The following is a 27671-nucleotide window of genomic DNA, read 5'->3' as shown; positions in this document are numbered from 1 at the left end:
TGAGAAACTACCTTTTCTCTTCTCCGCATCAGCATCTGCTATTATAAAAATGGCGTGCTTATTTTTTCTGACCCTTGCAGCTTCATTGGTTTATCTCGCTTCAGGAGATTTTGATGGTAAGGAACGTATGAGTTTTCTATTTGTAATTCTAATCAGTCTTCTAATGCAATTTATCTTGAAACGTGTTTCTGAGTCACTGCAGCAACCCTCAGATTATTTGAATTTCATCTATTTTTCGATTGATTTGAAATTTAGAATCAAATTACATTATGATTGTGAGAATAAAATAAGCGTGTAAAACACAATTTCGTGATATTTTATTTTTTTAAAGTTATGTTAACTCGTTGAATTTCTGATCTAAATTTATTGTGATTTTCTTGGGAACAAAGCCGGAGATCAACACACAATTTCTGTTTGAGTGTACAGCAAAGTTTATGTTATTACCCGTCGCAAATTCCAGCAAACGAAAATTAGGCATAAATAGATAAACATCAGATTGTTTCCTACACAGTTCCGCTACAGAATGCTAAAACATAGTACCAGAAGTTTGCTTTCTTCTTAATTGTTACACATTTCTGTTGACAAAATATGTAAGCACATTTTGTCAACTAGAAACAAACTAGTTGCTTTTAATTACAAAATTTTGAATATATTTAGTTACAACACTGGTTTGCTCTCAAATAAGAAATTCAAAACATAGTGGGAAGTGAAACATGCAGTTGTGTTTGGGAAAATAATTCATCTTATTCCAACTGTGAACTTTGACCAAAAGCGAACTTCCAGTCTTATTACGCACTGTCGACATTTTATGGGATAGCCAAGAATATTGTTCTCCAGTGGATTTCCTCCCATTGTAGCATTTATGGTAACGAGATGGCGGATGAATTGACAAAGAGAGCCATTAATATCACCCAAGCCTCGTAGAGTACAGTTGACTAGAGATCAGCTGCAGATCAGTTGACTATAGATCTTCAGAGGCTTGAATTGAAAACAAACAAAAAAAAAAAAAAATTGGCTAAAACCATGGCATTTTTTTATTCTCTGGTTACCGGAACGCCCAGAATATCAGCTAACTCGCGACAGGCCATAATTGTCTTTCCGCTCATTTTCACCGAATCAATATCCTGAGTAGTCCCTATGCCCACTATGCCGTGATGCTGAACTGATAGATGCTTACCACTTTCTTAAGCGCCCGGTGCTTTGCGATTCCTCTGTTTTCTCCCATTATTGACAAGCTATAGAACTTCTGTGTGCATATACTTAATTCTATATTTTGTATTGTATATTTCGTTATGTGTTTCTGCCCATGGATAAAGGCTTTACACCTGCTGTATTGGAAATAATACATTTAGAAAAACGCAATCGTCTTGATTATCTAGGGTAAATGGATTTTAGATTTTGAAGATAATTATTTACTACTGCTGTATGCCAGTATACCTTTATAAATGACTTCGATATTCATTATTAATTTTTTCATAGCTAAGCACTTTTTTATCTTAAAATCGAAAATGTCTTGCGTTTTAAAAAAATCTCAGTCTTATAAAAACAGCTCTCACAAGCATGCACTAGCTTCACTAAACTTATTTTCACTTTAATGGTAATGTATATGATTTCGTATATCTCCAGAGGACAATACTTGCGATATCCTAAATTATTCCAACATGTATATGAAAACCTCTTATCTTATGAAGTTTAATTCTTTTGTTTCAAATTTTATATGTTTTTATAAAAACGGGTGTTACAATGTATTTACCTGTTCAGTGTTTATTCTTTTACTTATTTATTTAATTTAATTACATAATTTGAATTTTAATACAAAGTGTTCTGGTTTCTTATGAAACCTTAATATATTCTACAGTCTATATTTGTCATCTCAGGGATATAAGCAACAATATGTATTAATAATTCATTAAATTACTCACACATATTCTTTTCAGGTCATAATAAGTTGTAGTGTCATATTTGTTATATTGAAAGGAAAAAATACTGAGAACTATTTGTTACTCGCATAAGACTCTATATGTTACTTTGCATATTTTGCCGAGGAAAGGTAATAAACTTCAGTCAATAGAATAAAAAAAAGTAAAAGGTTTTCATTTGTTAAATTCATTTGCAAATGTTATGAATGCAATATGTTGTAAATTCATCACTCCATATGTCTGTGAATATTTCATGAATCAATAAATAATGCTTGCAGCTTAATTCGTACAAGAAATCATAATATTCTAAAAGAATAAACCAATTTAAGTAAAAGTACAAATACGGAAAGAATTTTGCTTGTGAAAAGCTAAGTATTCATAACAAAACTTCTTTTCTAAATCTAAACATATTAGTCCAAAATGGCATTACCCGGAATGAGCTACTACTCTCGAAACAGGATTCTGCATCTTCCACTATAAACGGCTGTAGCACTTTTAATATTGTTGCCACCAAATATTATCCCCCTGTATTGTTTTTAACGAAATTAAATAATGAAGCGTCTGCATATATGTGTATATTTTCTTCGCTTTGTGAAAAAACGACGGTACCTGGAGCCATCAAATTTTGAATAGCGTAGTCCTCCCCCCCCCACCAAGCATATGCATCCGGAAGCACGAATGTCTTATTTCGAATTTTATAAAATTTAAATGAATTAACAAATTGAGTGATTTGAAAGCAGACAGCGGCGACACTACGGATAAAATATTTTAGCTCAAGAAATTTATTTTATCGGAAATTCTAAAGATATTCGCTTTTTAAATATTTTGTGATTTTGCTCTTGAATTTCTTGTGGCGTAAGTGCGAAGAACAGGATATTTAATTAATAATATTAAAACGCTATACTTTAATAATAAAAAACGAAACGTTTTGCAAGCCATCTTATTGAAAAATGGACATCGTTATAAAGAACTGAGAAAAGACTGAAGATATTTTTTAAATTATGCCAAAAACACTGCATCCGGAATTCGAAACCTATGCTGCTTTTAAAATTTTTGTAATTTTGCTGTTGAACTGCATATGGCTTAAGTGCGAAGAAAATGATGCTTTGTAATAAAACTAAACTGATAAAAAGAAATGGGTTAGCAGGAATGCGGGCAACAGTAGACAGGTAGTCTACGAGCTCAGCAAGAACGCGTGGAAAAAAAATTAAATTAAATCTAAAAATTAAATCTAAATCCGTTAAAATCTAAACCCTTTCGGATTTTTTTTCTCTACTTCTTTTATGTGCATTTTTTTCAAAAGTTGTTTAATATGAAATTTTAAATCAATTATTTATTAAAATACATCATTTTTGAAGTAATTAATTACATTATTTTTTTCCTCTGGGTTTCTTTCAGTTATTAGCCACCTGACTAGGAACAAATGCATGACTGACTTGGGATGCTTTAACGCTGGTCCTCCCTTTTTTGATTTGATTGAGAGACCTTTGAGTTTGTTGCCAGAGGATAGAGAATCCATTAACACGAAGTTTTTCCTTTACACTAGGAGTAACCACGACACACCGAGAAATTTCAGCAACATGGATTTCAGCACAGATGATTTGCATTTGAGCATGTTCAGTCCAAACGCTAGAACCAAGTTTATTGTTCCTGGTTACATAAGCAGGACATCAGAACAGTGGAAAATAGTAAATAAGATATTTCTTCCATTTTAACATCAACATGCTAATTTGAAATTTAACACGTTAACTGATAAATTTTAGGTTACTTTTTAAAGATATAGAACTTTTATGAAGGACGACTGAGAACGACATTCAAATTTTAAGTTAATGGAATATTTCTAAGATCATTCAAAATTCCAAGCTCATGGAATAATATATAAGGTAAATGGATTTGCAGCAACTAGAAATGTAGTATTCCATGGGTATCTTGAAACAGTCTTGAAGTGGCACGAGAGTAGCCAACCGTTTTGTCATCTCATGCAACTTTTTTAACCTAGGTTATCTGTCTCTAGTTTTCTTCACCAAATCTGTTATGCAGGTTATAGCACTTAAATACACATTAATTTACCACTGTTCTCCACCGATTACTATTCATATATTATTTTCCGTTATTAAATTACTCGAGAGTATTGTAAAAAATAACATATAATTTCTTAGCATGTTAGGTCCCAATCACATTAGGGTTCGTCTACGCATGACAAGGACAATTCTCAGAACCCGCACATTTCCAGGAAACCGATGTAGCTAGGTTACCATTTTCACTTGCTACAAAGACTTGAAAGCCAAACAGTTATCGATTATCGCTCAGACTGGGATCACGTGATCCTTCAGAAGCAGAATTTTCGTCTGATTGGTTGATCTGTACCCGGGATAGAGCTCCAGCCGACACATTTCCGGCGAGGTTTGAAAAAATCCCGCATAACCGCAATATCGTTTCCGTAGCTAGGCGGAGCTTCGCTTCCAGCGGGGCTCTTTTTTCTAGGAATCCTCCCAGTGCTACCAGAAACTTGTTTCTTAGAAAAGTCTCGTCTAGCAAGGACTGTCGCCAGATGTGATAATCTCCATGCGGAGTATTAACGTTTCTTACATGCATTTCAAAATACCTTTGCCCTAATACCCTTCTAACAGATAGTTATTTAAATTAATAATTTAATACGGTAGTAGTATGTATTTCCATGAGCGTTGACTTTTGCTGGAACAGATAAGCTGTTTGTTAAACATTATACTGTAAATATTATTTCGATCATTAACAATTTCTCAGTTTATGATTTAAAAACCCTTTTTTGTAATTTAGAAGTTAAAAATAAAACCTTATATTTGAATTAAATGTTAAAAATTTTATTTTCCTTTTTCATGTTCTTTTTATGTGTGGGTGTGTGTGATTAATAAATTTCCGACTGTTTTCTTTCTTTTTAAGCTAAGACCGATAGTAATTTTGTCTTTTCTTAATTGTTTTTGTATATGTTTACATTTCATAGCCACTTAAAGACGCCCTCTTGTTTACTGAAGATTGTAATGTATTTCTTGTTGACTGGTCTGGAGGAGATGGACCACTTTACGAGCAAGCTGTTGCCAATACCAGGGTCGTTGGTGCTGAACTTGCACTTTTTATTAAAACTTTGCAAGTAAGACGTTTTTCCTTTTTCCTAGTTTTTTTTAAAAAGAATAATTAAAATTTGGTAGAAATCGTCGTGTGTATTATACTATACTTCCGACTACGAGCTACTATACGAGCTACTATACGAGCTAAAAAGTATATATTAATTCAGCATTTGTACAACCTAAAATGTTTCACAGGTTCTTAAAATTCGCAGAATTCTGTAGCGTGAAAAATGCGTACGTAGTTCAAATATTTGCTACTCAGAATGCTGTAACTCATTTCATAATAATGCACTCTGTTAATATATTCCACAGGTTAGTTAAAACGTTACTCACGCTAACCTTCCACATATTGTGGAGATTTTAGTAATGGCAAATTACTTCTAAACTGTTATATGAAATATATCACTTGAAGTTTCAGCTGCAATTCATGCTGCTAGATGTAAACGTATTTGTTAAAATCAACTTGAAAAGTCGATTGCAATGTCATATTTCTCCCACTCTTTGCTGGCGATTCCAATATTTTATTCTTTAGCTCATTTTGTGTGAACCCACAAGAGACGAGCCACCACCTCATTTCTCATGGTAAAAGCTTCCAGTTTCTAAAAGTCACATTGTCAAGTGGGAAATCAATGTCTTGTGAATCTCAGGAATATTTGGGAAGGTCGCTTTAAGCACATTAATAATTTCCCCGTAAGAATGCCTTTTCCTTAAGTAACGCTGAATCATATTAATTCGTTCTGCTTGGAAAACTGTATAGCCATCTTACAGCAAACAAAAAGTTTTTAAAAGCTAACAGTATAAATTTCAATTAAAATTCCATACAATATACTGTTTACAGGAGTATCATCTGTGGAAACAACTTGCCATAAATATCCATTTAAGAGTTTCTGCAATCTTTGAAAATTTGATGTGTGCGACTTTTGGATCATCTGTATATATAGTATGTATCAATTTATATATGAAAACCATGAACAAGTGTTCTTAAGCAACTAGACTTCAGCTCTCAAAGGAATAATTAGACCCAAAAGCATTCTGAATAAGAAGCGTGTAACAATAAGAACTCAGCTGGAGCTTCTGAGAGGATAACCTGTATGTGTATGTGTGTATGATTATAGCTGCTCAGCATCGATAAATAAATGGTGTCTATGTCTGCTACCATTTACTTAAATTCCATTATAGGTTAAAATTGCATGGCTGATTCCGAATATAAATCATTAAATAAATCAAGAAGCAAACGCGTATGGGGCAGTCAAATATGAGAAAAATGGCAGAAAACTATGCTACAATACATAATTATTCAGAGTAATGTGTGTTTGTTATTGATTTCTAAATAGAGATTTCATATATCATAACCATATGCAGGATATCATCTGTGTATGATAGAAAAGAATATATGACTGTGTAGTAGGTAAAGAATCTATTTAAAGTGTTATTAATTAATATAATATAGTTAACACTATTATAATTAGCTAGTGGTCCTTTTTAACTTCCAGTATCAAGCAATTTAATTTTGCTTTACAAAGCTCTATTAAAAATTTTAAATCATATTGGTGACCTATAAATTTGTCATAATGACCGTAAACCTGTAGCTCAGATATCACCTTTGATAGAAATAATACTTTTTCATTTCAATATTTGTTAAAATTTGCTTTGTTGTTCTGCTGCACTGATATAGTTAATTACCAGTGACACTCAGTCTGACCAACATTTTTGCTCTTTGCAGATGAAGTAGTGTTGAATTTTAAATTAAGATTCTGTATACGGTCAGTGCACTGGTCCAACCGACTGATTCAATTGTTGACCGTAAAACACTATCCGGCTTGTAGGTAACCAATGACTAATGTCCTTGACGGTTATCTTCGGTTTGATTTTCATTTAATAAGCTACCTAAAAGATAGTTAAATACACATAATTTAAAATGAATGCAACAGCAGTTTTTATTATTTTTGGAGCATAGTTTTTATTAATAAGAGATGTTTTAATGTCATATAACCTTTGCCTGATGCAGAATACGTAATGTTTAAAATATTCTTAATTCTCGTATTAATTTTTTTACTATCCCTTTGCAACTTTTCTTTCTAATAGAGCTTAATTTGATTTATCGTTTTGCTAAGTAACTGAAATAAATTTCATATTTTTTTTTGTTCATTGAATGATTTTTTTTTCCCAGAAGAACTTAGGAATACAACCAGAATCTATACATATTATTGGACACAGTTTGGGATCCCATATTGCCGGCTACGCTGGTAAAAGACTCAAACGCTTAGGCAGAATTACAGGTGAGTTCTTCAAATCTCATGGACTTCAAATACAGTGGAGGAAGGGTGTTCATAATTTAATCGTCGGATAACAAAATTAAATTGAAACATAATTTTACGAAGTAACTGTGAATAATTTAGATCTATATAATCTTTAGTTCAAGAAATTTCATTTGTTTTAGTTTTTCTGAATGGCAACAGAGAACTTGTTTATTTACAGACAAAATGGCGTCATATGGTGAAAAAATAATGTGCACTCTCTGGTACGAAATCTCCAAAAAATACAACAGAAGCGGTTCGGACTTGAATCTAATAAACCTCTACCAATGGAACAATCATTTAAAAGATGATTAGAACAAAATTCATAAATTACGACACACCGGACATAATCTGCATAAAGGACAAACAGAAATTCCCAGCTCCAGTGTTCATAAATTATTCATGAATGCTTTAAACTGACAGCGTATAAATTGCAGATTTGTCAACAATCTGCAATTTAATGATCGAGTAGTTTGTAAGGAATTTTCCATAGACATTCTTGGCCGTATCAGTAATGACGATAAATTTCTTCTGAAAATTGTACCCCTGTCATTGGGCTACACATGTGCATGATTTCCTTGAAGAAACACTTCTATATCGTTGAATTGGTAGAGATAGACCAATTCTATAGCCACCCTGTTCTCCAGACATCACATCACTCGATTTTGTATTCTGGGGATACTTGAAGAGTCAGGTTTATGCTGCATATATTCGCAGCATCTATGAATTAAAATCAACACAAAAGCAACTAACAAATGCTTCATCAAGGGAGGGAAATCGAGAATATTCTCTGTGTAATGGTGCCCGAGTAATGGTTCTCTTAATGGTGCTCATGTTGAAGTGTATTAATATAAAATTCTTTGAAGTGCTGAATAAATTTAGTCAGTCTTTTTTTTTCATATTCCTTTTTCTGTATTATTAAAAACATATCTTTACCTGGTTAATAAATTTTGGACACCTTGTATATATATATGAAACAGAATACCTGCAACTGAGTTTAACGATACTGGATTCTTGGTCAATAGTTATTAGTGTCTTCTTTCAAACTAAAATAATTCGAATTTATTATAGTTCATGAAATGCAATGTGAAAATGCAATGCAGCTAATTAAGTCAGATTGTAGGCCTGTTCTTGAAACTTAATGCAAAAATTTCCTTTCGTAAATGCTGCGTAAATTCTGGAATTAATTTGACTGTAACTAAAACGCAATGCTATTTTTCCTTGCAACTTTTCACAATCTCGATCTGCAATATTCAAGAAATAAAAATCATTCTGTGAATTTACGTTACTTATAAATTTATATACTCATTGTAATAAAAGCATCAAAATTAATTTGAAAAAATTGTAATAAAATTGTGTATTATTATTTGATGCATTAATTACAGTATTGCGTTCTTTAAAACCTATTGCAAGGAATTTGCTATGATCACTAAAATATTTCCTGATGTTCTGTGCGTGCAATGGAACATATTTATCATTCATCAATGCTATTTTAAAAAATATATTAAAATCTATTTCCAAGAACTGCTTTCTATGGATGTTAACTAATAAATTATTTGCAATAAATTACTGAGCTTTAATTGTTGCAAAATTCGGTTAATTCTCGCATGCGTTACAGAATGTGCTTTTCTATTTACTGTTATCAAGCTGTTGTACCAGTTGATGGTAATTAAACTCCTAAATTTGAAAAAATTGGAGCTAAATCTGAATTGATGAAATGTAGTAACGTGGCTACATTATACTAAGTAATGCCGATGACAGAGCCTCTAAATTTGAATTTAGTAGTATCTCCCAAAATAAAAGAGTTACGCGGAAAATGTGCATTAAATGAATAAGAATGTTTCACGGCTTCACCAAGGGAGGAAGAAATGACATTTTGAAGAAATAACTACTCTAAACAAAGGTTGTAAGTTTTTTTTAAATATTTTTAAATATAAGGAATAAAAGAGATATGTCGTACTGAACTGACCTATAATTCAGATATAGAGTAAAAATCCTAACTGACAGTCATGATCTTCCATTAATCCTTAGAACCCAAAGACACATCAGGATACTTAAAAGTTGCAAAAAGGAGTGTAAAAGAGTTTATAAACTATGGAAAGCAATACGATATTCGCTTAATTTAGCATGAATAAATCTAGTTACCCAGGAAGTGGTATGATAGATTGTTTTACATTGCAGCTATATTGAGACAGTAGAATCCAGCCAACATCAATCTTCAGATTAGAAGAGAAACCCATCAATGCAAAATTTATATTTTGAATACAGATCTATCAATTTTGAGGGATAACGGATATAAGTCCCTCTTCTTAAGGGACATAAACATCTTTGCTGCTGATGAAAAGAGACCTGAGTCTGATCTCCTTAGATAGAATTTTATTCAAAATCTTGTCCAAATTAAAGTTACTTATTTGTTTGATTTCGAACCTCGGTCTTGTAAATAGGAAGATGTAACATTCACTCGGAATCGTTCACTGAAGGACTCAACAACGTTGAGTTCCTGGTAAGAGACAACGTGACTAAAATGTAAATACAGTTTGAACCATGTGAGTGTGAAAAGAATCCCAACGCGAAAGTTCTGAATGTTAATTGCACTATAAACAACAACATTCCTTGTCTGATGCCCAAAATATTATCGAGAGTCACATGTGATTCCTTGACAGATCTTGTAATTTAAATGTTGAACCATTTGCATCGTTTAAGGAAACTATTTTAAATTGTTCTTCGCGTATTAAATGTTGCACAAGTAGATATTTGGTGAACAAGGAACACTATTGTTGCGTGCGTACGGGTTCGTTATGAAATGAATGCACAAGTCCGATGAAAAATGAACAAAAATTTATTATTATCACAACAAAAATGCTTAAATTTTCTCAAATTATCATGCAGTATTACAATATCTCACAGTAGTTATCTTTTAACTACTCAAATATCCAATAGAACGTAATTCAAAACAGCTAAAGAACGCTAATCCGCGAATTCGCTACAATCAACAAGAGCAGTTTTCTAAACAACAACAAACTAAGCAAGCAACTACTAACTGAGATGTTTTCCTCCTTTTATAAGATTTTAAAATCACGCGCTAGAATTTTCCAGTACTTTCTCGAAATCAAAAAGAGATATTTATTTATTTAACGCACGCGCTCTTGTATTTTTAATTTTTCCGGCTTAGCTTTCTTTTAATATTCGTCACGCGCTGCACTGCGCGAGAAATAAAACCATTTAATTTATAATTGAACTAACATTAGCTTTTTAAATACCAAATTCGTAACACTATGATGAACAAGGAATAGGAGATTCACGTATCACTACTCGAACACTTAAGGAAGAATTTCAGGCAGCCAGTTCATGAATTACTTTTACCGCAATCAGATACCTTCTCTTTGCTTCTTGCTTTCAGAGGTTACATGGTTTGAAATTCATCGTATTATTTTTTTTTTCTTCATATTGATACTTCACGTGACATTTGGACACTTCACGTGGATAACAATAATGGCTTTGACTCCATTTCTGAACATCAGGTGTTTACTTACCTGAAAGCAAGATGCATAGTGCAGAATTGTTTCGCAAACTAAATCTTTATTTTCTATAGAAAAAATATTTCGTTCCCTAATTTTCGCAAGATGCATCCTCAGAAAAACCATCTGTTTGTGAAAATTTGAGTTACGTTCTTTTTCTTTGCCAGTCTCTTCCCTATAATTTAAACTTCATATATATACCAAGTTTCATAAATATCTGTAATTGTAAAGTACTCCCGAAGTTTCAAGCTAGAGTCAGTATAATTGCAACATAATTCATTATTTATGTGATTTACATTTTTTCCCGCTAGCTATGGATCCAGCTGGTCCTTACTTTACAAACGTGGATCCCATAGTACGACTGGACAGAGCAGATGCTTTGCTGGTAGATGCAATACACACAAATGCTGCAGCTACCCGGTTCCAAGGTAAGAAAATTGTTATTACATTATAAACTTGAAACTATATCATATATTTTTAAGTTAAAGTCTAATTTTTAAAATTCTAAATACAGTATTATGTTGAGATGATACTATAACTATGAAACTGAATACTCACAACTGTGCCACTACGAATATTTAAAATATTATATTTTATTCTCAGCCATAAAAATAAATGAATTAGTTATTCCTCATGTGTATTAAATAATGTATTTTAATCGTTTTAACACATTACGTGATTATATGCTCAAGCAATACTTTATTTGTAGGGCATCACGTTTGTTAATCCGTAAACTTGTTATTTTTTTTATCTTTACTTTTATTTTTACTTTGTACAAATAAAAGTAAATATAAAAGTAATAACTCCTTTTTTCGAGGATAAAAGTTAGTTAACGTATATAAGAACAGAGTTCTTGAAGATAACACAGTATTTCTGACAGCAACTCATCTCCGAACTATTTTCGCACAGCTTCTAGATTTTCATTAATTGAACTTTAGCTTTATCTAGCAGTGTTTGTTCAAGTGACTTCAGGGCCGAACAGGCCAAACCTTACAGGTTCGTGATTCGAGGTCTGAATCTTACAGAGGACTTTGCCTTGTACACTGGTACTGTTACGAAAAACCCAGCTGCGGTAAGATAGCTTCCCCGCTAAGCAAGTTCAGGGCGGCCAGATTTGGCGCGAAATCGCCCATTTGGCAACATTTTGCGACAAAACTGGCGGTATGCCATACATTCGCGTAATATTCTAGATTCTAGAAAGCATTCTTGGCGGTTTTGCTTAGGAATATTCTCGAAGGTAGAATAAAGTTATATATACCCTGCCTGTACGTGGAGGAGAGTATCTTCAGTAGTATGTTGAGTTCAGTAGTAATGTGTTGAGTTCAGATATTAACTCGAGCGCGATCGGCCGAATTGGAAGCTTTGCCGTGAAGCTGTCTTCACCGTTATAGCCTGATAGCCTGAAGGCTGTTTTACTGATTGTTTCAGCGTGTTTGTCGTAATTTTTTTATGACTGTAACGCGTCTTTGGAACTGTCATGTGAAATACTGAAGAATAAATTGTGTTTTGATTCTTCATTACGTGTCATCAGACACTCCACATCCATAGAACGCAACAGTACTTTCATTGTTTAAGTTTATCTTAAGCTGAGTGTTTTGTCTCCAAAAGAAGCGGATACTTGTTCTGTTACTTCACGAGCGGTGTAATTTTATTAAACTGAAAAACTAAAAAAGGTTTATTTTAAACTCTGTTCTGAATTCTATGTTATTTCACCAGAAGTATAAAACGGGATGATAGGTTGTATTCTTGTCTACATGGAGCGATAGGTAAGCACTGAATTAGTTTGTTTCCGTATACGTTTATTTTATTAAATATTCTTATAAATTTCTTTTTCACATAGCAGATCGAAATGAAGTTTCATAGAATAACAAACTTTAATCTATCAAAGTAAGAAATATATTAAGAAACGAAAGTATAGAGTTTATCGTTGTAAAACTCAGCAATTTGTGCATCATCTTCAAGTGAGAATTAACGTTTGATTGGAAACACATAAAACGTTTCTCTGTCCGAGACCGATACCTCCCGGAAAGTAGAAAATAAAGAAAGAATTGGTTAATAATGCGATAAGTACTTCCGGACAGGCTTTCTTTACGTTTGTACTCAAAAGTGCATTTTAAAGAGTGTGTCATAATGATGATGCAAGAAGCGGTGCGTATTTTGGTGCGTTTACTAAGGATATATTATCTAGTTAGGATGATACGAGTATACATTATCAGAATGTACATATTCAGGAAATTTCACCTAAAAGCATTACCAGAATATTAATATTTTCTGCATGCATTTTGAGAAAGTATATATTATGTAATTTAGAAAAGGAGAAAATATCACCAAGACTGCATACTTCTGCATAATAGATTATATAATATAAGGTATTCATAAGTCTGTACCTGAAAATATTAAAATAAAAATGTATAAAAATAACTTGTATTTGCAAGTACAATTTCAAGTTACTTTTATACAGCTTATTGTTAGTTGAAGTTACTTGTATACGAAATGTACTTCGAAATATTTTAATCAAAATTGTATTAGAATATTCCGAAGATTATCTCAGTTGCTATGTAAAGTTAAACTTTGTTTATAAGGAATTATTGCCTTCTCCCATCTATACTGTTTTAAATGGTAATACATCCCTCTAAGAATCGAAAAAGACACTGTTCGAATCCCGAAGAAAGGCATTGCTGGTTTCTCTCGTTTCCTGATCCAAAAAACATTATATATCACTACAATGGCAGTTGAACTGAAATATGATGAATAATACTTCTGGACGTGAATTTTATACACTGGTTCTCTTGCTTTTTCTTGGTCGGTAAAAACGGACATAAGAACTTATCACATTTCTTTGTATACGCTGTCGAGTTGCACGTTGTGTAATACGGCCAACTAACAACTGAAAGGCCCGTGGCTTAAATCTTTATGAGGTTTTTGTTGATTTCCTAGTCTAAATAACCTAACAGATTTTACGTGTTTAAAGAAACATTTAAAAATTAAGTAGTAATGGAACATTTACGTAAGAATTTTAAAAAAGAGCTAGAAACCTCATTAACATTGGTTGGAATGACATTTAAGAAATACAAGACACACTTATCCTTAAATATATTCTTTGCAAAGTAAAGAAAAATTCTGAGATTTGCTATGCTGATAAGAAAAATCTGTTCGCTTTGTATTCTTCCTGTTATAATACTGTTGCAAAATGCCCAGCTGCAGTGAGACAGCTTTCCTGCAAAGCGAGATTAGGGTTTCCAGAAAGTGGGAGGAAAAGGCAGGCTTGCCAGATTTGGCACGAAATCGTCCGTTTGGCGATATTTGACGGTAGAATTGGGGACATGTTACAGATGGAGCGAGAACATTCTACAGCGCATTCTTAGCGCTATTCTCGGGAATATTCTCGAAGGTAGATTAAAGCTATATACACCGTGCCGGTCCTGGGGACAGTAGTAGCAGTGATTTGAGTTCAGAGCATAGCTTGAGAGCGATGGGCCGAGTAGGTAACTGTACTTTAGTGGTTTGCCGTGAAGCTGTCTTCACCGTTATAGCCTGATAGCCTGAAGGCTGTGTTGCTGATTTTTTCAGAGTGTTTGTGGTAATTTTTCGATGATAGTAACTCGTCTTTGGAATTGTCCTGTGTAATACTGAAGAATTAATTGTGTTTTGATTCTTCATCAACTATTACCATCAATTACTCAAAATATACGAACCCGTAGAACGCAACGTAGAACTTATTTTTCTAAGCACAGATTATTTATTAATTGTTGTATTAATTATTAATATCGTTTTAAACTTTGACGCTTATTATTTATCAGAATTTAGTTTATTTCTTATAGTGTCGTGAAGTATCAGGTACAGGATAGCAAGGTAAATTTGCGCGCGCTTAACAAATAAGCAAATCATGTGAATAATGAAACTAATCGTAATCAAATAGCTTTGTTTACATTTTTATTTCTAACAGTAAGATCTCTTGGACGCAGCTTAATATAAATATCATTAAAAACCGATTTGTGACTTTAATAATTTGTAACGATTATTTATTGTAATTTAATCATTAAAATTCTAAAGAAAACTTTTAATACATATCCTGTGACTATATGCAATATACAAATAGAAAACTAAAAAAATTAGTTTGAATTAAATTAAGATAAGAGAACATGCACTGCTTAAGTAAAGGCAGTATTCAAAGCATGCGTGCTTTTTTAATAAATTAATAAATCCAGATTCTAATTAATTGATTAAGATATCCGGTATTCAAATCTTCCTTTACTTGATTTTATAAATTGAAACTAATGGCGCGCTTTTATAGAAATACTACATCATGTGAAATTGTGTACAGTTTTCAACTTTCATGCAAAATTTAACTTTTAGGCTTTGGTCTTACCGAAAGCATTGGTCATTTTGATTTCTTCCCGAACGGTGGACATCTACAACCAGGTTGCCAAGATATGGGACATGCTATATTATCTTTCATCACGAAGCATCCTACTTTTGGTAAGTAATTTAGAGGCAATTCTCTTCAGGTAAAAAATGTATACATGTATTAAGTTTATATAAGCAGGAAGAGATCAGAAAAACTTGTATTTAGAGCCTAAATTCTGATGAAATTTTTATATTGGTAAAGGTACTGTAAGAAACGGCATTTCATATTTGCACCTTAAAATCGATTATGATTTTAACTTTCGTAACTAACAAATTAATCTGAAGTGTTTCTAAAAATTCAGAAAAAGTTGAAATCCAAATGTATTTAAAAGCAATTTCGATGAGTAAAATAAATATAATATACAATAATTATTCTAAAGGTATTCACCAATATATTAAAAGTATTCTTAGATATTTATGATAATATTATTAGTCAATCATTAGACCCAACTAAATTTTCTAAAGATAATTCAAATAAGATAATTTCTTCTCTTATCCACTTAAGCATTAGCCTTTCATTACCTATCACTTTTCGTTTTCCAATTACAAAGTCATTCGATATCACTTCGGAAAACGACGGATGTCTTTAATCCGTAAAATGTTGTTTTTCCTCTAAAATCAAGAAATTTGTATTGTATAACTAAAGTTTTTATCGTTTTACAGGTCTTCAGTAGCAAACCTGAAGCTTAATTTTGCTCTATTTCCATAATTTAGAGGAAATAAAAATTATACGATTTAACGGTGTAAATTAAATTTATAATTTTAAACAAAAACAAAAATTAAAGGTATGTAGTAAGTCTTTTAAAGGGCTATAGCTCTTAAATACAATGCATAAAACTTACATTTGAAATCTGAGAATTTTCAGCAGTATACACTTATGCTTACATAATATAGGTAATAAGCTTTTGCAAAATTTGCATACATGTTTTTATAGGTGCACATCAGAGTTATGGCAGATGCGTATATACAACTAGTCAAATTCAAGTTCTGTTTATCTTAATGTATATATAAAATTATTCAAATTCAAGTTCAGTTTACCTATAGTGTATATAAAATTATTCAGATTCAAACTTAGATTGATATTTACTTCAGTTATTTCTTAATCAGTGAGTACAATTTATTCAACAATCTATGACAAATGTTAAGGCTTTTTCTGTGTTATGGTAACAATAATTTTAAATAAAATATTTTGATATAACTTTCTTTATTTGAAATGTTCTAGACTCCTGATATCTTAAATTATTTGTCCTGTCTAAAAACATTATAGTTTAATTACACCAAAAAAGGCGCTCAACAAATTTTGCATACTGCTAGTTTCTATTCCACTAATAACCATTTACTTTTTTATGTTATCTTGAAGGTTAAAAAGAATTTTTCAGGAATTTTATCATTTATTTAATACTGAAATGAAACGCAAATGTACAAATCCTTGTCAAGGGCAAGGTACTACGAGGTTTACTCTTGTAAGGTCTTATTCTTAGTCTGCTCAAAAGCATCTTCTTTCGTTCATCTTCATTTTTCCCACTTGTAAGTGAAGTACGTGTTGCAAAGACCCTAACGTTGTTTGGCTAGTAACCTTCGTCAAGGGCATTTTCTCCAAAAATTCAAATGTTGTTGGAGACGCAGTAACTCTCCAACTAAAGGTAACTAAAGGCACTAAATATTACTGTCCTTCTGGCCTGTGCTGGTAACTCATCTCACAAGAACACAAACCAAACATTACTTTTCTGCAATTACCAGTATTTATTACAATATTTAATATAGTTTCCATCTTGAATATTTTAATAGACACGGCATCAGCCACACCGAATGCTGTGCCTGTGGAGAAAGTGGTACCCCAAGCCATTATCCCATCATTTGCCCACTAATCAAAGAACACCATCTTAAAATACCCCGTAACACTACACAAGCCTTCTGCGAGTTTATGGTAAAACAACGTCATCTGGAGGCAAGGATGAATGCTCAGATTATTGAAAAGTTTGCAAAACTCGTATCCGATTTATGCCCCGTTATACAATTTTTTTGATTATTTAATCCTTCCTTTTTGAGGTTTTGGGGGGAATTAATAGGTAGAGCGCCTAGAGTAAGAATTTAATATTCACTCAGTTTGTTTCTAGAAATTCAATTCTCTGTACTACTGTTATGTTTGGATGTACCGCAATATACATTTGTAAATTTCTGTAAAGTCTGTAAACTGGTGTCTTTGTAAAGTACATTTGTAAAATGTACTATTGTAATGTATATTCTGCTGCAAAGTAATTTGAGTATCTGAAATAATGTAATAATTATGTAATTAAGTCCCGAGCTACAACGGCAACAATGTCTTACAATGTTATTTGATGTACACTGTGAAAAAAAAGGCCAGTTCTACTGGACCGATTGACAAAATTAAGCTGGCGTTTTCCACGTATAGAACGAGCGATTTAGGATATGTATTAGATTTATATATAGCATTGTTTTAACCTTTAACTACTGTGACTTAAATTGTCGCATAACTACTGTGAGCGGTTTCTCAGACCGCTTCTGCTAAAAACAAAATAAGATATTGTTTTACTTTTCTTATTCGAATAAATGTTATGTAATTTCAAATATTTGACTTTTTATGAAGATATAAAGCAATTTTTATACTTAAATTAGTTCATTAAAATGAAATATATACTATGCATAATAATTCCTTCATTTAATTTTCTTTGTTTACGTATCTTAATGGTAGAGGGGAATTTTAAAATTCAACTTTTTTATTTTACATTAAAATTTGCGATAAGAATGCTTTAATAAGAATATAGAAAATTACTTTTTACTTTAAAAATTATAATTCGAGCTGCATTTTATACATACTTTTCTACTGCATTGTAGACACACTGGTTCTCTGCATGCTATACATTTGTAAGCTGTTTTTCTTTTTTTGCTCGGAGGACAAATATAGCACGTCCTCTTTTTATCTAATTTATTATCTTCGATTGCAATGTTTCCTTCATCATCATTTATTCCGAAAACTCTTCTTATTGTAAGTTTGAGCTCTTCAGGTAAAAATGATGAGGTTATCCTCCGTTTTACATGAGACTGCACCAACTGATTTGCTAATGAAATCATGAAATCTTTTCGTTTCATTTTCGGAGCTATTGGATAAGATTGAAATAATACGAATGCATTTATTGCACAGATATCCAAGATTCTGAAGAATATTGTCATAGGCCAACGTCGGGTTCGACAAGTAGTTGAATAGATTGAACATTTCTTGTCAAATTCATCCACACCACCTTTGGTCAAGTTGTACATGGCTATGATTTCAGGTTTTCCTGAAGATTCATCGTTTTCACAAGAATGGTGCATTGATGATATTAAAATAACAGCTTTTCTTTCTTTTGGTACATATGAAATAAGTGTCATGTCTTTCGTAAAACCATACAGAGAACTACCCATTTTTCTTGACTTATTGGCTTGAAATTCCTTAGGGATTTCCTTTCTATCTCTTTTCAGAGTTAAAAAATGTAAGTCCTTTTTCTTCCAAGATTTTTACAAGTTCAATGGATGAAAACCGCTGTAATGTTTCTATTAGTTTTTTTTTATTGGTTCCACGAGGTGAAGAACTGCCTGTGTCGGTTTCTTCAATTGCTTTTCATCTTCAGACAGCGCTTCTCCATCTGAATCTTTTCCACAGTAGATATATGCATTATACAGGTAGTTATTTCTTACATCACAAAGGCACATAATTTTTATGCCATATTTGGCGGGTTTTTTGGCATGTACATTTTATATTTACATCGTCCTCTAAATTTCACTAACATCTCATCAATACAGGCGTATTCTCCAATGGAATAAGTTCTTTGACAATTCTTTATGACTGTATTGAATATTTCTGAAATGGCTGCTGTTTTATCATTTGCCATACGTTGCTTTCTTATCTCATGATTATCAAATCGTAAAGAATAGAGTAAAAACAAAAACCTTACTTTGGTCCTAACGCATCGAAATATTTCACGCCCTGTACCATCTGTTGCAAATAAACTATCAATATCTTCCCGATTTGATTTGAATACTGCTGAATATAGTAAAAGTCCGAAAAATGCCTTGATTTCAGTTTCATCAGTATCGATTAGTTCATGTCTTTTAGAATCAGAATATTTCATTCTGATTTCATTAATTTTGACATTATTCCATTTTACAGTAATTCTTAAAATACTTTCATCAAAAAGTAAATTCCAAGCTCCTTCAGGGTCGGCTTTAGGACCTATTCTTGCAGCACTTTTCAAACCTGGTAAATGAAAAATAATATTGTGACTACGAGTTCGAACAGCCTTGTTAGGCTCTTGAATAGACTATTTGAATTCATTTTTTCCAATAAAAAAATCGCTTGTAGAAGGAGAACATGGATCTTCATTTTCATCGGCAGATATTTCTGAAATTGTATCGTGCTCGCTTTCAATAATTTCATCATGAAAACTTTCATCAGAGAACTCTAAATCAGACCAATTTCGAACAATTTCTTCAATTTGGTCTTGGGTTAGATATTTAGAAAGTTTCCTGCACGAAGCATTTGAAGCCATTTCAAGAATATTTATAAAAAAAGCGAAATAAGTAACAACAACGAAAAATAAACTTTATCGGCCGAAATTTGAATCGCATCTGCTGTGATCGGTCCCACAGACCGCTGAGAAGGAAAAAATAAAATTAAAATAAAAAGAAATAGAGCTAGACAAATGGCACTTGGTATGTGACCTTGGACAACTGTTTTAGGAAGGTACTAGGAAGGGCAATGCCCATTAATTATTCTAAGGGGTGGAAACATTTAATGGAAAATGGCACGCGGTCTGAGAGACCGCGCACAGCAGTTAAAGGTTAATAGAGGTATTTTGACACAAAAGTCGCATATTTTGACAAAAAATCGTACTTTTTCTCAAATGACATGCCAAATTTTTCCATAGTTCGACTTTACGACTCAAACTATGCCAAACTGCCAAGTTTTGTGAAAATCACATGAGTAGTTTTTAAAACATTAGCTCTCAAAGTTTTAGCTCCTCAATGTTGATTGAATTCAATATATATTTATTAATATATATTCTTTTATTAAACTTATAAGGTATTTCTCCGCCTCCGAGCATGCTTTCGTGGTGTAATGGTCAGCACGTTCCACGCGTATTCGAGAGAATCGCAGTTCGAGTCTCGGCGAAGACATTGCTCCTTTTTCACTTCAAAAAATCCTAATGTCTCTACAATTTCCTTGATTGCTGCTTCCAAAATTTAGGGTTAATCCAAATGCAATTCGCACATTTTTCATAATTTATTTTAAATATTTTTATGAATTTTTCGAAAAAAAAAACGCTTGTGTTATTTATTACCTATAACACTTTTAACATTATCTTAAAGATGTATTTCTAGGCATATCTGCAAAATTTTAAGAGTTTCTTTATTCAAAATTTTTATACTAGCCAGTATGTAAATTTATGTATTAAAATAATAATTTATTTCCTAAACAATATTGATTAATTGAATATATTATCTCCTAAGTTTAATTAAAGTACATAAGTTTACATACTGGGGCGTTTTGAAATTGACATCGTTTTTTTTTTAATAATAACTCTAAATTACTAAAAATGTTTGAAAATATGAAAGATGACTTTTCTGCCGCTCGTATACAATGAAAATAAGGAAAGGAAAATAGGTTGCTATAAATTAGAAATTTCGCGAAATAAATAAATTCTCATTTTTTCAGTTTGCTCCGAGATAAATTTTTGAATTTATCCTCAAATTTCGCACCAAATACTAATACATATTTGCAATATTTGGTGCGAAATTTAACAACACAATTGGAGTCGTAGAATTAAAATATTGAAAAAAATTAGCATGTCATTTCAGAAAAATTCTGATTTTGTGTCAAAATACCTGTATTAGAACAATGCTATATATAAATCTAATATATATCCTAAGTCGCGCTTTCGAGACATGAAAAACGCAATTTGAATTTCGTCAATCGACCCAGTAGAACGGGGCTTTTCGACCCCGTAGACATAGTACTTTTTTTTTTTTTTTTTTGGACAGTATACCTCCTAATGCTAGATATGCTGAGACGCGAGACAATAAGACCTAAACTCTTGGTAGAGTGATGATGTCTTCGTCTGCTGTCACCTGCCTCCTGTACACTAATTATTTATATTTCTTTTTCTCTTCAGTTCATTCAAATCTACTAATGTCATCATCCTCATTCCAAAGTTCATTCCGTCCAAACTTTTATAAAACTCTATAGCCCAAACCGCATTTTTTTCCAGTGACTCTTAAAATTTGCTCATAAAATTTAGCCTCATATCGATTTACATTACAGACGCTGTAACTGGAAAAGTACGAAATTTACTGATTCTTAAAGACAAACGCCAACATGACATTTTCTTTGGAAATATTTATTAGATCATTTTTTAAACATCAGTCAAAACTATCATCTAACAAGTAAATCTTCTCTCCTTTGATACCGGTTTCCTGGTAAACCATATATTTTCTAAAAGCTTATGTCACAGGCAGAAAAACTGAGAAATTTTAGGGGCAGAGGGACAAGCGTTTAGGAGCTATAGGAACCACAAAGTATCATAAAGGTGTTGGAAACATGACACCAAAAGTCGCTAAAATGTTCGTTTCAACTCGTGTTTATATGAACTAATAATATGGTAAGAAGGTGGAGATCTCAATATGAAGGAAGAAACAGCTCGTTGAAAAGAAACATTATACGTTGGGATGCTGAAAATGTGACTTGTTATTGACTTGAAACAAAATCTATTACAAGAGTCAATGCAAGTAATCAAATAAACAGTGAGACAGGCAAGAAAGACAGTTCACAATGGGCACATTTTACAAAAGCGATAGCCTCACACCTTTCCCACTCATCATTTGTCAATGAATCGAAGCAGCGATCCATTGACGCAATCCACATTCAAGGTTCGTCGTTCAAGTATCTGCCCTTATAAAAAACATACTTAATCAAGTTCTCAAAACGAGAAGCGCTGAATTGATTTAGTAAAAAAGGACTTCAGAGCCATAAAACTATCGCGATGCCAAATGTGCTCCTGTGTCTCGAGAAAAATGATTCTGCCCGTTATGTAACGAACAAAAGATTTGTTGTGTAAAAAAAAAAATGAATATCTAGAGCAGGGGTAGGCAACACGGTGCCCGCGGGCGCCATGGCGCACCCGATCGATTTTTAATGCGCCCTTGCTGGACTAATGTAAATGTATGATAGGCAGAGCGATTTACTTACTCTTGTCAAACGGCGATATACAGCAAGTACTGTCTGACCATGTATTCCAGATCTATGTAAACATCCGGTTTGGGGCGGAAGTGGGCACATCTATCAGTTATGTAGGGGTAAGTGCAGTAGCCCGGGAGACACTAAATGTCCCCCGACCTTCGATTTCCCCCACGCCTTCGACCTTCGAGAGGGAAAAATACCCGCGCTTTTCGCCCACACACCCCTTCAATTAAACTGACCATGGAGGTAGGAAGTTCCTTTCCTACCTCCATGAAACTGACCCATCTTGGCCCTCAGCCAAACTGCTCTCGCTAGCGTGGTTAGACAGTAGCCAGTTGAGTTTAGGATTGTGCATAGATTAGCAGTTTGCTAACCTTGAGCGTATCACGCACGTATTTTTTGTTAGTGTGTGATCGTATTTCGAATAGACCACGCGTAGACCGTGCATTTAAAACTACCAAGTAATCCGAAATAATTATTTTCTTTCAAAACCCTTCATGGATAAATGTAAAAGAAAAAGAACATATTATTTTAACGATGAATGGGAACATCTATATTGTTTCGTTGATTACAAAGGGAAGTGTATTTGTTTGTTGTGTAATAATAGTGTTACGATTCCCAAGAAAAGTAATATTGAACTACATTTTAAGACCGTTCATACCAATTTTGATAGTGACTATCCAATGAACTCTGAAATTAGAAGAAAAAGAAAATATTTCTTTAAAATCTTCAATAACTAACCAGCAAAGTTTTTTTACTAAACCACTGCAACAACATAAAGCAGCAACGATCGCGTCATATAAAATATCCCATTTGCTAGCTAAGAATAAAAAACTATTTACAGATGGAGAATTAGTGAAAGAAGCCATGTTAGAAGCTACTGATTCATTTTTTGAAGAATTTAAAAATAAAAAGGAAATAGTTTCAGCTATAAACCCGTTGCAATTATTAGCACGAACTGTTACTAGAAGAATTGAAATAATTGCGGAGAATTTGGAGGCAGAATTAGCAAATGATATGGAAAATTGTATTTTCTTTTCACTACAGATCGGCAGACGTGACAAATATATCACAATTAGCAATTTTCGTAAAAATGGTATTTTCTGTTTTTACAACAAAAGAAGAGTTCCTTAAAGTTCTGCCATTAAAGGGAAGCACCAGAGGAGAAGATATCTTTTCTACGTTTAAAAAGTATATAACAGATGTAAAATTACCTGTACAAAAGTTATCGCAATTACAACAGACGGGGCACCAGCGATGACTGGTAAGAAAAAAGGATTTATTGCCTTATGTAGACAGGATTCCTTATTCCCGAAATTTATTTCTTATCATTGCCTCATACATCAGGAAATGTTATGCACAAAAACAATCGGTTTTCAACACGTAATTACGATAATAAGATTTCCTGACTTCGGAATACAGAGACCAACCACTTGAGGTCTGAACGTAAGAATATAAAAATATTAACTAAATTCTAACTAAACTAACTTTGGATTAATAAACAAGTGTCTACTTGAAGATTGGCCGTATATTAACAGAAAGGCCGTATGTAGTACAGAGAACTGTTAACACTACGATACGTTTAAAATTATCAAGAGGATTAAACCTCTGGCTTTGAAGGCAACCAGCAACCGAGTAAAACTGCTATGGCAAGCGGCCTGCTCCTAATCACTCCTTCCTCTCTCTTGCTTGGCAAAAAGCCACAACTTAAGTACTTGGCGTTCGCAAGACAAATTTGCATAAATAAGTTAAAGCTTTTAATTCTGGCCGCAAGTAGAAAATAAGAAGTGATAGTAAAGATTTAAAATAAAATAAACGTTAGTAAAACTTAAGATCCTTACAACGATAGTAACAAAAATTATTAATTCCATAAGATCGGGAGCTATGCAACACAGATTGTTTAAATTACTTTTAGAAGATGAGGACGTTCCGTTCACAGATCTTCTTTTACATACTGAAGTGAGGTGGCTGAGCGGAGGTAAAATACTTGAGCGGTTTATCATGCTTTTGCCACAAATAAAGGAATATATTGCATCAAGAGGCGAATTTTACGAGCAATTAGAAAATAAGGATTGGCTAATCGACCTCGGATTTCTGACAGATATAACGGCAAAGTTGAATGAATTAAATTTTAAAATACAAGGTAAAAATCAGCATATTGCTGACATGATTAGTGCAGTAAATGCATTCAAATGCAAGTTAGTGTTGTTGAAATCCCATCTATTGAAAAAATCATTATCCCATTTCCCAAATATAAAATATACTGTTGAGAGTTTAAATTTGAATAATGAAAATTTTACTGCTATATCATATTTAGAAATAATAGATAATCTAATAGAAGAGTTTTCTTCTAGATTTGAAGATTTTGCAGCATTAGAACCCGTTCTAAGATTTTTCACTAATCCATTCAATGTTACTGAAGATGATGTCTTTGAAATAGTTTCAGTGTATTTCGAGCTTCATAATATCGAAGACCTAGAATTAGAAATAATAAACTTCCAAAGTGATATTATTTTAAAAGCGCATAGTAATAATAAAATGTTTTGGAACTTAGTCGATGAAATTAAGTATCCTATTTTAAGGAAATGTGCGCTAAAAATTTATTCATATTGTGCAACAACATACAATTGCGAGTCTTTGTTCTCAATTATGAAATATTTGAAATCAAAATACCGAATGACTCACATTTAGATAATTGAAAGCTTAATGACTCACATTTAGATAATTGTTTAAAGACCGGGAACTCTAAATATATCCCCAATTATAAGAAATTAGCTGAAAATATGGACACCCAAGTTTCACACTGAATTATACAGGGGTTGGACAAAAATATGGAAACACCTTTAAAAAAAAACATTTTTCTTTGCTTAATATGGTGTAGGAAACCCGTTGGCATCCAAAACAGCTTGTAGTCTTCTCGGAATGGATAAATACAGTTCCTGTATGTTTGCCAAGGGAATATTATACCATTCTTCCTGCAAAACGGTGGCAAGTTCAGATAACGATGTTGGCGGTGGATAACGAGAACGCACTTTCCGTTTCAATGTAGACCACAAAGGTTCGATAATATTCAGGTCTGGTGACTGTGGTGGCCAGGGGAGATGGGACAACTCATCGTCGTGCTCAGAAAACCAGTCCTGGACAATGTGAGCTGTGTGAACAAGGGCTTTGTCGTCTTGGAAGACACCATCACCATCGGGCAACAAAGTTTGTACCATGGGATGAACTTGATCGGCCAAAATGTTCACATAAGTCTTGGCAGTCATGTGCCCTGACACAGTTATCATGGGGCTAACAGAGAACCACGATGTGGCTGCCCAAACCATAACAGAACCCCCGCCATGTTTCACTCTTGGCAACAAGCAGTCTGTATTATAGGCTTGAGATGGCGTTCTCCAGACATAAACTCGGCCAGAAGTGGGAATCAATGTGAAAGAAGACTCGTCAGACCATATTACTTGCTTCCACTGCTCTATAGTCCAGGCTTTATGACTTAAACACCACCTTTTCCTGTTACGGGCATTAGCATCACTGATGAGTGGCTTCTCAATTGCAGCACGGCCAGCAATTTCCTGTTTATGAAGCTCCCTTCTAATTGTTTTGGTACTCACAGGGTTCGGTAATACAACATTCATTTCAGCAGTAACTTTTGCAGCTGTGGTCTTCTTATTTTTCGTCACAATTGCCCTTAATGATCGTCTGTCACGATCACTCAGGACACAATTTCGTCCGCGCTGTGATTTAGCAGATGATGTTTTTCCGCTTTTCAAATATGCGGAATAAATCTTCAATACAGTACCTCTTGAAACACTAAACACCTCGGCTACCTTGCTTACGGAAGCACCTACCATACGTGCTCCAACAATTTGCCCACGCTCGAAGTCTGTTAACTCTGACATAATGCAATGACAACCTCACATAACAGTACTCCGACAACAACTGAACTGTTTAGCACATTTACGAAGTTGTATAGGTGGCGTCAGTAGTCAAAAACGCCAGCGCCACCTACATATTTCATTAAAATCAATCTTTCTTTTCAAACATGCATTTCACAAGGTGTTTCCATATTTTTGTCCATCCACTGTATGTATCATTATGTATGACACCAACAAAATAAAGTTATAAAAAATCTGTTTTTTTAATGCCTATTTATACCTGTTGATTATCTGTAAAATATGCGCCCTCGGTGATTTTCAAATTTAGTATTGCGCCCTTAAGGACAAACAGGTTGCCGACCCCTGATCTAGAGGCTCGATCTTTCCCGTAAATCTTTCAGGTACCAGTTCTTTTTATAGGCCTTTACTTTCAGGTACTTCGGAAGCAGACATTGCATGAATATATAAGATTAGAAAAGCCATTACGTTAATATGTCCATTCATACAGACTTCAATAATACTTTGTGGCTCCTAAACGCTTGTCCCTCTGCCCCTAAGACTTCACAGTTTTTCTACTTGTGATATAAGCTTTCAGAAAATATATGGGTTTCCGGAAAACCGGTATCAAAGGAGAGTGTATGTGTGTGTATTTAATTATGGCAAAGCACACTAGGGCTATCTGCCTAAAGGGAGGGATGCCTTCGTGGAGGACTTTCTAAGGGAAACTGGCTCGTATACACGTTACACAGGGAGAAAACCACGAAAACACCCATGCATCCAGCCCGTTCGCGGGATTCGAACCTCGGACCGAACTACCAGTGTTCAGAGACTTTACCGCTCGGCAGCGGGTGGGCCGTATCAAAGGAGAGAAAATTTACTTGTGAGATGACACATTTTAGAACAAATTGATGCATGCTTGTCAAAATTTTTTATATCATAACTGACTTCAATGTCATATGTTTTATACTGCAGCTAGACAAATAAGCGTTGATAAGTCTGTTTATATAATCAAACTTTCTTTTACAGATGAAGTTGGGCTAAGTGACCTACAATGCAATCACCGTCGGGCCATTGAACTCTTCAAATCAAGTATTACTGGCCACTGTGAGCTAATGGGAGTTTTATGTGATAGTTGGGATAGTTTTAATTCTGGAAAATGTGGAACATGTTCAGATGGTGCCTTTTCCTTGCCGATGGGATTACATCTTGAGCATTTCTCTAGATATGCCAATCCAAAACGTTCTCTCAATTTTTATCTAAACACTACAGATTCTGAACCGTACTGCGTATAATAAAATATTTATTCTTGTTCGGTAA

General features: G+C 33.3%; 1 protein-coding gene across 1 annotated transcript; it reads left to right on the top strand.

The window, feature by feature from the left end:
* LOC118181537 (pancreatic triacylglycerol lipase-like) lies at positions 1-27671 on the top strand. Its single transcript, XM_035350706.2, has 7 exons — positions 1-116; positions 3318-3607; positions 4900-5046; positions 7194-7302; positions 11150-11266; positions 15195-15317; positions 27381-27671. Exons 1-7 carry the CDS (start codon positions 50-52, stop codon positions 27644-27646), a joined length of 1119 nt encoding a protein of 372 aa, XP_035206597.1. The 5' UTR covers positions 1-49; the 3' UTR covers positions 27647-27671.

Source organism: Stegodyphus dumicola, chromosome 2 (genome assembly GCF_044657685.1).
Source record: "Stegodyphus dumicola isolate Sdum_Otavi_A_Nest chromosome 2, ASM4465768v1".
Classification (NCBI taxonomy): domain Eukaryota; kingdom Metazoa; phylum Arthropoda; class Arachnida; order Araneae; family Eresidae; genus Stegodyphus; species Stegodyphus dumicola.
This window is presented reverse-complemented; position numbering and strand designations above follow the sequence as displayed.